This window comes from Melospiza georgiana, chromosome 4, assembly GCF_028018845.1.
Source record: "Melospiza georgiana isolate bMelGeo1 chromosome 4, bMelGeo1.pri, whole genome shotgun sequence".
Lineage (NCBI taxonomy): Eukaryota > Metazoa > Chordata > Aves > Passeriformes > Passerellidae > Melospiza > Melospiza georgiana.
In genome coordinates this window covers 12,416,062-12,428,229 of record NC_080433.1, presented here as the reverse complement: position 1 = coordinate 12,428,229, position 12,168 = coordinate 12,416,062, and the positions used below count along the sequence as shown (strand labels likewise).

Sequence of the window (12,168 nt, the reverse complement as noted above, 5' to 3'; positions counted from 1 at the left end):
AAGTAGTGTTGCCAACCCCAAGTACTTAAAAATACATTTTAAAAAATTATTACTATTTTAGACTTTTTTTGCCTCTTCCGACTGGCTTTAAGAAACTGCTCTCCATCCTCAAGCATCAGAAATTTTCCACAAATTTTGCTTCAGCAACAAGGGCTGAAAGCCAGTTTTTATGATTCCAGGAGGTAGAGTCATAAATCTAGACCTGATGACCTTCAAGATGCCTTCCAGACTTGTACATAAGAACTTAATATCTGAAACTTAATAGCAAATGCCTTGAGAATTAACAACTCAGAGGAGCCATTTCGGGATGCTGATGATTAGCTCAGGGGAAGAAGCACATTTCAGGAAAAAATGTGCAACACAGAGAAGACAAAGAGTTGGGAATGAGAAGTGAAACACAGAGAATGTTGCGTATAGTTTAATTCTTTAGACAAGACCCATGTACTATTTTCAGAAGCCAGTAAAGAAATTCAATTCTGTCCTTGCCCTTGTTTTGCCTTTATAACTTTTTCTCTACTGAGAAGCTATAGAGATAAGGGAAGAGAGACCTTTATCTAAGTCAAATATTATTTCAGTATTAGGAGCATTTTCAGGGGTAATTATAATTGAGACATGAAGTTTTGACAGTTTTTCAGTGTTTGCTTGATCTCACTGTCAAGTGTCATGTTTTGTGCTTGAGATTCACCTTTCTGCCCCTGCCTTGACTTCCTGCACCACAGGAGCACCAAGTGAGAGGCAGCAATGCTTCTCTCTGCCCTCAAAATTTCACATTTTAGATACAAACACTTGGCCTACTTACCATATGCATTACTTTACTTACCTCTAATGCATTGGGTCTCAGAGGACAGGAGAGGTTATTACAGTAAGCAGCTATGATGACATGCCCCTTAGCAGGAAGCATGTGAGCCCCACTGGAAAGAATATTATTCCTGGCTTAGTTTCATACTCAAAATTAAAATTGTAAATATTGTTTGTCATATCGTAGCACTTGTTTTCCCCATGTAAACAGGTGAGAAATTAGGACAGGATGGCATTATTAGCAAGTTGTGCCTTCAGCCCCTTGGTGGGTTTAAGTTAGGTTTTGATATCGCTGACCTTCCTTTCATTACATGTTTCTCATTTTATTTGCAAGGAAGTGGGCAAGTGACAGATGTCTACTGTTGCAGCTGTCTCAGAGCTTCCTGGAAATCAGCACCCTCTCTCCTTAATCATAATTCCTGTTTGAGTCCTGTATCTTTGGTTTTTCCAGAATCCAGAACACCTGTTGGAGTTCTGCATATTCTGAGAATGTTGAGATGGACTTCTTTATAGCAGAAACCCCCACCTCTGCAAGGATATTTCTGGCACCAGCCCTGTTTTGCTGGATGCTGTGCAAGCACTGAGCAGAAGGCAGGTGCTGTCCCAGATTGCTTGGCTCTGCAGTGATGCAGTCCTCCAGCTTCAGAGCAGAGATGGCTGCCCTTCTCTTATAAAGTGCTCCTTTAAAAATATTGTCTTCAGTTTAATTTTTCAGCAACTAAAAGAGGGAAGTGGACATGTTTTAGGAAGTTTAAAACTTTGTAGCAAAAGTGAGCTGAAAAGACAAACAAACTGAAAAAAAATCCCCATGACGTCCAGGAAGCAACTGTCATTTCTGGATATGCAGAAGAGGACAATTCTTGTAAATTTTGATTGAAATGTTAATTGATCAGGATTGATTTAAATGAAAATGTCTTTTCTGAAATGAGGTCACATCCCCTGACATGTATCATTTGTACAAAAGATTCATCAATTATCAAGCCTCTGTTTATCTGAATAACATTTATATCCCCTGAGTAATCATGGTGTCATACATTGGTGGACCTTTGTGTGTGTATTTTTAGATATGAAGTAACATCTACACATTTTATTAGTCTGTGATTATTTATGGACCTCATTGCCAAAGTATACTAGAATTCTTGGGAGAGAAATTTATGGAAGAAAAAAAAAATCTATCAGAGGCTGTTAGATATAAAAATGAAGATGCAAGCTCAGCATTAGGGAAGCCACAAACTGCCAGCATTGGAAGGATGCTTCTGCATTTACTCAGTGTTTGCCCTGTTCTTGCACTCTGCAGGAGTGGTATCAGTTTGGTTGCCTCCACTTTAATCCAAAGAAATCCCTGTCCATGAAATGTTTTTCACTGGGACAGTGTGCTGCAGCCCTTGCAGGAACCCAAGCAAATAGCTGGATCTGTTCCAGGGCCATATTAGGCTGGATATCAGGAAAGGTTCTACCCCCAGAGGGTGAAGGGGCACTGAACAGGTTCCCCTGGGTCTGGTCACCGCCTCAAGGCTGCCAGAGCTCCAGGAGACTTTGGACAATGTTCTCAGGCACTGGGTGGGATTGTTGGGGTGTCTGTGCAGGGCCAGAGGCTGGACTCAATGATCCTGACGGTACCTTCCAGCTCAGGATATTCTGTGATTCTATTAAATCAGCACACTATGCAGTTTCCATAAAGCTCTTTATTTTTTCTGGCTTTTTATTTTTTGATATCCACAATTTTTTTTTTTTTATTATTTTTTTTTTAATGGAAGGCTTGGCCTGCTTTCCAGTGAGCTCTGTTGGTTCTTGTTCCTGTCAGGCTGTGAATACAATCAGCGCAGACTCAGTTCACAGTTCATCCAGAGGTCACTGGTGTTCTGGGTGGGAGGAGTCTGATGAGAAGGACTTGGTGATCCCCTCAGGCTCACTCCTACAGGAGCTGACCATTTTGTCCAGGAATCAGCTCAGCATTTAAATCTGTGTTAAGGATTAGTTGGAGGCACCCATTTCACACTCCACATTGAGTGCATTGCTGGTTCAGGGCCAGCTTTTTCAACACACAGCATCCTGTTGTCCTTCAGGAAGACTTTTTTGACTACTGGCATGTAGAGAGGAGCTCTGCATGAAAATTTCTGAACATTCCAAATACTATGATCTTTTAACATCAGACCTTTGGACATGGGATTCCTGCAATGTACATTTTTAAATCTCAAATGCTAACTTCACTGCTTGCTGTTACATTCTTTACTGCCTGCATTAATTTTGGCAATGTCCTGATCTCCTATGCCACATCTTGATTAAAATTACTCCCACAGCTAAGAACTAGCAACTACTGCAGCATAGTATTTTCCACTGATCTGTTTTTTGCCCTTCTTTTACATGCTAGCAAATGAGGATTCGTTCTGGAAGGTATGTGTGGCAAAGTTTGTGTATTAGCAGGTATCTTTCTCATCACTGTGTATTCAGTGCTTGCCCCTGATTGTTGTAGTCACTCTCAAGGTACCTGATTGCAGTATTCACTTCTCCCACTTAACTGAATCTTTGAGTCCCTAAGCTAGAATTTTAAAGAGATGAACTCTTGGGCTTTAACATGCAAGGCTTGAGTTTAGTCCCTTTGTTGACTCCACTGCTTGAGAAATTGCTAGTTCAGATTTATGAGTTTAATGAAAATTTGGTAAGAAAAATGAGTAACCACTCTAGTTCATACAGATTAAGATCTCCTTACATTGGGATATCTTCTTTCATAAGATCTCCTTACATTGGGGTTAAAATTAGGATTCTTTGAGCAGGTAGTTTATGAAGAGTAATATTTTGGAGAGTGATTTTTTGACAGGACAAGTTTAGAATTCAGGATACAAACCTGACTAAAACTGCCATGAAACTTTTAAATTACTATTCCAAAAAATGAAAGCACACTTTTGGAATTGAGAAACATAAAATTACTATTCGTCTTCCTAGAAAAGCAGTAGGAAATTTTTTATTTTTTGTAATGGCTCACAAGGCATGAGAGTTTCAGAATCAGTGTCTCCTTAATTAAAAAGAGTAATTAATGTTGCCACCAGATTAGCATAGCAATCTACTACATGACATTGTAACTCTGTTGATGAGTCTCGGTTCATGTTGTGTGTTGCTTCACACAAAGCACTAATCAGTCTTGTTGGAGAAAGATTGTCAGAGGAAGTCTGAGCAGAGACCAATTAGTGCCAGAGAGAAAGGGGCCAGAGGAGTTCACAAAAGAGGGTTTATAGCCCAAGGCTGTGCTCCAGCCTCCTGTTTCCCCAGCTGCCCTTTGAGGCGATGGGAATGAAACATGGAACTGTGCTTCTTCCCCAGAACCCTTTTCCTTTATGCTTCCCTCTGCTTTGGGCATGACAGACAAGTGATGCCCACATTAACTCTGATCCAGGACAGAGTCATGCATGGGGATACATGTGCTGTAGTAACACACTGGCAGAGAAAAAAGTGAAATAATTCCTGTATCACAATCTGGCTGTATTAGTTGACTCTCTCCTGTGTTTAATTAGTAGGGTTTTATGTTTCTGTTTCAATTTCTATCACTTGCTTCTGGGTCATTTGTTGTTTGCATTTGTTGCTATCATATATCTATTATTTCTGTCTTCTGTGTCTGTCAGGGTCCGTTTGACAGTTAGATTTCGTGTTTGAAGGAGCCTGTCTGCTGCAGTAGAGGCTTTGAATGCTGTGTAGAGAGAAGTTCTCAATGGACTGACTTTACCCAGAGCACCCTTCTCTTGCAGAGCGAGATCCACCATGATGAGCACTGCACTGCTTGCAAGCGTGGTGTTAACCTGCAGCCCTGTGGCACGTGTCCCAGAGCATATCACCTCAACTGCTTGGACCCACCCCTCAAAACTGCCCCCAAAGGGCTCTGGGTCTGCCCAAAGTGCCAACAGAAGGTAAGCTACATGCAGCATGGTGTACCAAGAAGGGAAAATGGGAGACACCTCGGATTTGTGTACCCCTAAACAAATCTAACCTATGGTGGTAGCTCAGTGGACTACATTAGATAAAGAAGCACTGAGAGGCTTTTAGTGCAGTTTGCAGTATTTATTTATGGTATTTTTCACCATCCTAGAGTTAGAACATACAGGGAGTGCTGTAGCTTGCCTGTAATTGCTAAGAATTGTCCTCTTAAGGTGTCCCTTCAGTTCCTTCAGCTCCATTGTTTACAGTGGCACCACCAGCATGCAGCCAGACAAAAGAATGTAAATCTTAGAGATGAGGGAGGCAGTGTCAGAAGAAGACACGGTTCACCAGTGGATCTGAAAGGTGTGGGGAGAAAACTTCCTTTTCTTTAAATCACATTTGTTACACACAACTGTTCATCACAGTTATGTGAGATATGCTAAACTGTCTAGTTGCTGTGAATAATGCTGATTGCACAAGTAAGAAAAAAATTATTAAAACACTAAAGTGTAGGTTCTGTGCCACAGAGTTCCTTGTGCTTAGCTTTGAGATAACTTTTATGTTCTGAGACAAGGACCCAAGTTCTGGTCCTGCCAAACTGTAAGGCTGGAGCAAACATTAATGCATGTTTTTTTGGAATCCTAACCATTTATTGTTTCCTGAGCTTATAGGTATTAAAGAAAGATGAAAATGTGCCATGGACTGGAACTCTGGCTATTGTTCACTCCTATGTTACTCATAAAACAGGTAGGGATTAACTCAGCCTCTGACAAGGGATTCCCTGCTCCTGATAGCAACGCTGTGTGAGTCCTTAGCTGAAATATCAAATAGCATTACAATGCTGCCAGATCTGATGGTGTAGGTCATGGGGCCATGAGTGACTGGGGAGAGCAGACTTTTTCTGTCCCCTTCCCCTTGATCTGCTCCTCTGCTGACTTCTCTCTGTAAGGAAGTTGAAAGTGATCTCTCAGGAACTTCACTCTGCTGGAGGAAGCTGTCATCAAAGGGTGCCTTCCCTGGAACAGTGCTGAAAACAGGATTTTGAGGCAGAATCATTGTGAGGCAGAGTCAGGCTAAGCAGAGCAATGGAATTGGGTGTGTACACAATGCCAGGCTAGTGTCCCTGACACCACAGCAACCCCAGCTTCTCATTGTTTCTGTGTTATGGGGTATGGCAGCCACTTGAGTCATGTGTGACAGCTCTGCATTGAGCATTGTTTTTTTTTTAATTCCCTGTTGCACTCTTACAACAGCCTGTTTGGGGCATTAGATCATATTTGTAAGGACCTTTATGGAGGTCTGGCACACTTACAATTGTGCTTTTCTGCCAGGGTCACTAACTATTGCCATTCCAAGGGGCTGGCCTCTTCCTAAATGCCACTCACCTCTTTCTAGGAGACCTCCAGGATCACATGAAATCTAAGGATTAATTTTAATTCACCTTAAGGGTGCCCTGTACCTTTTGGGTTGTCCTCCTGTGTGCTAACCATTGACACAGACTCATGCACAGAATCCCAGAACCATTGAGGCTGGAAAAGCCCTCCAAGTTCATTGAGTCCAACCTGATCCCACCTTGTCAACCAGCCCAGAGCACTGAGTGCCATGTCCAGCTGTTCCATGGACACTTCCAGGGATGAGGACTCCACCACCTCCCTGGGCAGCCCCTTCCAATGCCTGACCACCCTTTTAGTGAACAAATTCCTGCAGGCAGAAACTCCAGATTTTTTTGGCTGTACCTGCTGATAAAAGACTAATGAGACCTTAAACTCACCCTGCAAAATACCTTTCTGTCCTTAAGTGCACAGTACATCCTTTTCTTAACCTCTGCATCCTTAATCTTATTGTTCCACAGTCAAAGAAGAGGAGAAGAGAAAGTTATTAAAGAGGAGCAGTGAGCTGAAGAGTGAGCACAGACAGTTGGAAGAAAAGGATCGACTTCTCAACAGTGCAGTGAAGGTAGGGCACCTGATGGGGACACACAATCTCCTGAAGAGATGCTTATCAAGAATTTAAGCCCCAAAAAATTGTATTTTGTGGCTAGAAAATGATTCAAGCTCCCAAGCAGTAGATTTTCAAGTGTGAATGTGTTTTTCTGTGAGGAAGTACGTGTGCATTTTCTTTATGCACAAAAGTAAGCCACTCTGGCAGGCAGAGGAGGAGGGATCACTTGAATTTCTGTGGCAAAACACACACAACAAAATTCCACAGGTAGCCATGGCTGCCTTCCTTGTAGTTGCATCTATAGCTCTGAGGTACCCAATGACTTCAAGGTACTTCCATCCTCCAGGGGAAAAGTTTGGTCACAGGTGTGTCCTCAGGTGGTAGCTGCTTGTCCATTAGCTCAAACCTCTTGGTATTAAGTAGAAACAACCATCTTTACTGAATGTTGTACCATCTTTCCATCACTATTTTGTCTCTCCAAACTGATTTTAAAGCTAAATATTGTCTGGAGGTGTCTTCCACTCATATTGTGCTATGAGGAGCTGAATTCAAAGCCCAATTCCTACCCCTCATGGCTAAAGGAACTATCTGGGGCTACTTCCATCCTGAGAGGCAGCTGTTAATTTGCAGGGCAGCCTCAATAAATATTTGTCACTTCCTTACCCTGGAAAAAGCCAAGTGGCAGCTGCAGGAATAACTGCTCACTGTGTGTTTTACCATTGCAGTTATCCAGAGGGGGCGTGTTAAAATATTTATCACGTAAAACAGAGTAGAAGGAAAAGCAATAACTTGTTAAAAGACATCACTGTATATTCCCTGTACATGTGTGCAGCACTAATGGAACCACCTGTGTGTGTAACAGGTAGGAGAGTGCAGTGAGCTGAGGAATTTGGAAAAAGAAAAGCTGTCAGCTATCAGGTGTGTGTCATAGCTGTCAAAATCAGTAAAAATCCTACCTAAGCAGAATCAGGTTCTTCCAGTGGGCAACACATCTTATTTAAATGGTAATATCAGCAACATCTTATTTAAATGGTAATATCAGCCAATGATTATATTTATTGGAAATGTATCCACTTGAAAGAAGAAAATAAATTAAAGGTGTCCCACACACAGCAATTTCATTCTGATATTTTAACAGAGATTTATGTGAAAAAGAACACTCTCATACACCCACAGCTGCAATGGTAAAAACAGACCATAATTTATCTTTCATGTGAAATTTCATGTCCCTAAACCAACCTCTGAGCAGCTCCACACAGTTGCTTTCCAAACAGGTTGATATTTAAGTGAGCATTTCCCAGTTCCCCAGGACTGGAGAATCCCCACCCCTGGGCAATGTGGACCATTACCAAAGGGAAGCAATCTGCAGAGAAAAAATTGGTCTGGTCAGAATCCTGGGTGCTCTGGGAGAAAGAAAACAGGTTTCAGGTATTAGAGGCCACTGTCCCCTTTCATTGTGGAGACAGACTCAGGGTGTGGGTCTGTCCCTCACTGAAGAATGGGGTGCTGGATGCAGAAATTTGTGGGAGAATTACTGATTCTTCCCACCTCTTCTTGGAGAAATGGAGGATTTGGGATGCCTTTATTTAGCTCCTGCTCTCGTGCCCATTTGCATGGAGGTTTTTATTTCAAGAGATCACGGGGAGAAATGTGGCCACCCTGAGGGATGAAAGCTTTCTTGTGAGTGCTCTGGTGTGACAGTTGTGTCTTGGAGCAAAGTTTTCTGCTGGAAAAATATTGATATCATTGAGATATCAGTGAGATTAATGTGTCTTCACAGTGCCTATTCCCTGAAATGTGTGGCACATATGAAATGGATCCTGGCGAGCATTTATCAGGGTTCTTTGGTAAGAGTGAGAGACCTGAGTGGTGCCTTCTGTATTTTCAGTAACACAGCTCTTGCCCTCCTGTGCCAGGCATCTCTGTGGAGTGCAGAAGGTGTTCCTGTCTACAGGATGGAATCAGAAACACCCTCCAAATGCATTTGGCCTGGGCAGGATATTGTTCCCTCAGACACCTGCTGCAGTGTGTGCAGCACTGCTGATCGCTCCATTTGTTAAGCTGTGGCTTTGCTTTCCCCAAAGGAGAACATACTTCATTTGAGCAGAATGTGCACCCAAGGCACCAGAGGATGTTTGGAGAGATGTTTGACACCACTTTGAATGTATTCTCAGTCTTTCCTTCTCTCTCCTCTCCTCTTTATTTGACAGAAATGCTTAGAGCTGAAAACCAGCCTGATGGCCCAGCAGAAAGGGACTCAGTCATCACTGGAACGTCTCAAAACCCTCATTAGACTGATACAAAATGAGCAGATGATTCAGGTTACCATGACCACCACGACCACCACCTCCCTGCTCTCCATCCCCTGGATCAAACCCTCTGCTGCCTCTGCTGCCATGCACAAAGCTCTGCAGCCATCACAGGGCAACAACTGACAGCTGGTGGGAATGGCCACGAGAAACTTTATGCACATCAGCAGAGGCGAGATGAGACTGGAACCAAGGGCAGAAGGAGCAATCTCAGTTTTGATACACTTAGAGACTCTCAGAGCAGGCAGCCCAGTTTGTAGGTCACTGTGGCACCCACAGGGCGGGTTGTGCTGCAGTTTTGTATTTGCCAAGACCTTCAGTGCTTATCACATTTTGTTTTGTTATGTTGGCCTTAATGTATTTATGACTGAGGATGGACCAGAGGAGCATGGCTGGTAGAGGAGGCAGGAGAGCCTTTTGTGGTGGCAGACAGGCTTTCTGTTCCAAGGGGAGAGGAGTTAGTGAGGCATTAGAGAAGTAGTTGGGCTGAAAGCTATGGGTGTGGGGGGGAATCGGTGAGATAACCAGAAACTGAGCTACTTAGCCCTTGACATGGATGTCAGAGGAACAAGTTTGGCCCCATTGATTCAGGGGACCTGGATGTGGGGTCTTTGTGACCAGAACAGCATCACAGACACTCACAGAGCCTTGGAAACAAAATATCTTTTTTTTTTTTCCGTATTATTAGACTTGAGAATTGCAGATATTTAAATAAAGAAACTGTATGAAGTTAGCATTTCTAGTAAAATATTGAAGTATTTTCATGCTGATGCATCTGTATATGCGTTCCAAAATATTTAAAAAATACGACTGTAAAACTCCTTTTGCAGGTCCTTTTTACTTAATTTGCTATCAGTGTATTTTTCTCATGGAGTTTTTGTGCAAGGTCAACCATAAGAGTGGATACCTTTGACAGTTTGGGTTTCATTTTTTAAAGTGATTATTTTGTGTTTTTCTGTCTTTTTGTTAATTTTGGATTCTTTTTTTAAACAAAAAAAAAAAGCAAATAAATATTCTGGGTTTTGTTTCTTGTCAGTACAGATAATATGCCAAAAAAATAACCTTTTTGTACTGCATTTTTAAAGATATGCAACATGATTTTTTTGTTGTTTTGTTTGGAGTTTTTTGGGTTGGTTTTTTTTTTTTTTTTTGTTGCTGTGGGTTTTTTTGGTTGGTTGGTTGGGGTTTTTTGTAGAAATATCTGCTGAAATGGTACAGGGAAAAAAAAACTGCCTCAAGGGGTTGTTTCTGAAACTGGAGACTCAGACACAAGACTTCTGGGGGAGGGACAGGGCATGGAAAATTAAAAAGGTTTGGGAGGATTTTGTTTTTGGAAACTTGATTCCTTTTTAACATTTTTTTGGATTTTAGCATATTTGAGAGGTGTAAAGCATTGGCCTGAGAGTATCCCAGAGCACCTGCCTGTTTGCTAGCTGGTCTTCCTGATTCTGCAAGGTGCTGCCTGGGCAGGTGCTGATGGACACCCTGCTTTTCCCAGCTCCCACCCCCTGTGCCATTGTCCCTGTCCCTGTGAGTTCTCCATCAATTAGCACAAACAGGTAATTATGGAAAGCCACCAGAGCAGGACACAAGGCTGGTCCCTCACATCAGCATATCACGTGGTGCCGAATAGCCTTTTTTGTTTTTAATTAAAAAAAAAAAATGAACACGAGGGACTGGCTTTTTCTGTTGCCCAGAAAGCACAAGGTCCCTTCAACCATTTTCACAACTCCGGGAGAAACTGTGCAGTACTAAACAAATCTATTTTAATACACAACTCTCGATTGAACAAGATTTTTATATTCTTTTATTGATGAATAGAGTGAACTAAGTAAAACACAGTTGTTATACATTGGTTAATGTATGCAATTATGCATTCTGAGTGGCTTGCAATGTAGATGTTTTCAGGTTTCATAATCTTTTTTTTCCTTCTCAGACAAATAAAAAAATAAAGGAAAATTGTAGAAGGTTGAATATGTGAAGAATTTCTGAAAAAACTGTCTTCAACTGTTAAAAGTAGTTATTTTGAAAAGGGGGCTGTCCAGTGGATAGTGTGCATAGAAAAAAAAAAAAAGTGTTTGTCTTAAATATGCCAATGTAGTTTTACTTCTTTATGATGCATTAAACTTGACTGAGAATTCCCTGGCATTGTTGTGGTGGTCTCTGCTGCCCAGGGCCTGTTGAGGGATCCCCTCCCTGGCCAGACTCTCCTGGGGTGGGGAGGGGGAAAGAAATTTCTCCACCACTGTGTCCCATTTTCAAACTCAAACCCTGCAAGAACAAGTACAATACTTTCTGCTTGCTTTCTGTCAGGAAGGTGCCTCTTCCTTGAGGCCAGTGTGTCTCCCAGGCACAGGCACCCTGTCCAGTCCCTCGATCATCTTCCCACCTCTTGGAATAATTGCCAATCCACCTGGGCTTTCCTTTCACACCTGCACTCTCAGGTGCTCTTCAAATGTGTGGTGACCCTATTTTGTAAAGTAATTTATAAATCACTTTATAATTGTAGTAAAGTAACAGGGAGAGAAGGCCCTGACAGGGTTTGGCTGGTTTCTGGCTGGTGGGAGGGATGGGACTTCTTCCCAATAAAATTAATCAAATTAAAGCAGAGCACTGTCACAGCTGCATAAAGCCTGCCACAGTGGCTAGTGCTTATGCAGAGCAGAAACAGGGCTGGGGTTTTCTTGTCAGGGGCAGGAAAAAGGGTATTTTTGGTCTGGGAGTGTGATGCCTTGTCTTCACCTGCTGGCAGTTTTACCATTTAATTTCAGGCTGCTACAGGCAGGGGAACTGTGCCCCTGCTTCCCCTACAGCTCAGCTGCCCTCTCCTCCCTCCCAGCCCCTGCTGCATGGAAGGCAGGCTGATTTTTCCTAGCCTTGCTTCCAGTATGAGAAGTATTAGAAGATTTTTCCTAACCTTGCTTCCAGGATGAGAAGACACCTCTCCCCCATGGCAGAAACTCTGCAAATCACAGGTTGTTGTTGTCGTCACCATCATCTGTCTGCCACCACCCTAACCTTTAAACTCAGTGCTGTGCCATCAGACAGGAGCCATTTACAGAGCTCTGCATGCTGCCGTGATAATTAATGCACTTGAAAGCGAGTGCAGCCTTTAATCTTTGGTAGGATTTTAAATTGGGGTTTTGGTGCAGATTTGCAGGAGTTGTGATAGGCTCTGTGTTCCTTGCTGTGGTACAGGCATCGTTTTTGA

General features: G+C 42.5%; 1 protein-coding gene across 4 annotated transcripts in view; it reads left to right on the top strand.

Annotated features, from left to right (window-relative positions):
- PHF21B (PHD finger protein 21B) overlaps positions 1-11,083 on the top strand; it is a 134,110-nt gene extending 123,027 nt beyond the window's left edge. For all 4 annotated transcript variants that reach the window (XM_058023436.1, XM_058023434.1, XM_058023437.1 and 1 more), the window contains 5 exons: positions 3,170-3,192; positions 4,539-4,697; positions 5,379-5,454; positions 6,560-6,663; positions 8,859-11,083. In XM_058023436.1, coding sequence (XP_057879419.1) covers positions 3,170-3,192; positions 4,539-4,697; positions 5,379-5,454; positions 6,560-6,663; positions 8,859-9,083 — 587 coding nt within the window. In that variant the 3' untranslated portion in view covers positions 9,084-11,083. The remainder of the gene's footprint in view (positions 1-3,169; positions 3,193-4,538; positions 4,698-5,378; positions 5,455-6,559; positions 6,664-8,858) is intronic.
- Positions 11,084-12,168: the final 1,085 nt, after the last annotated feature.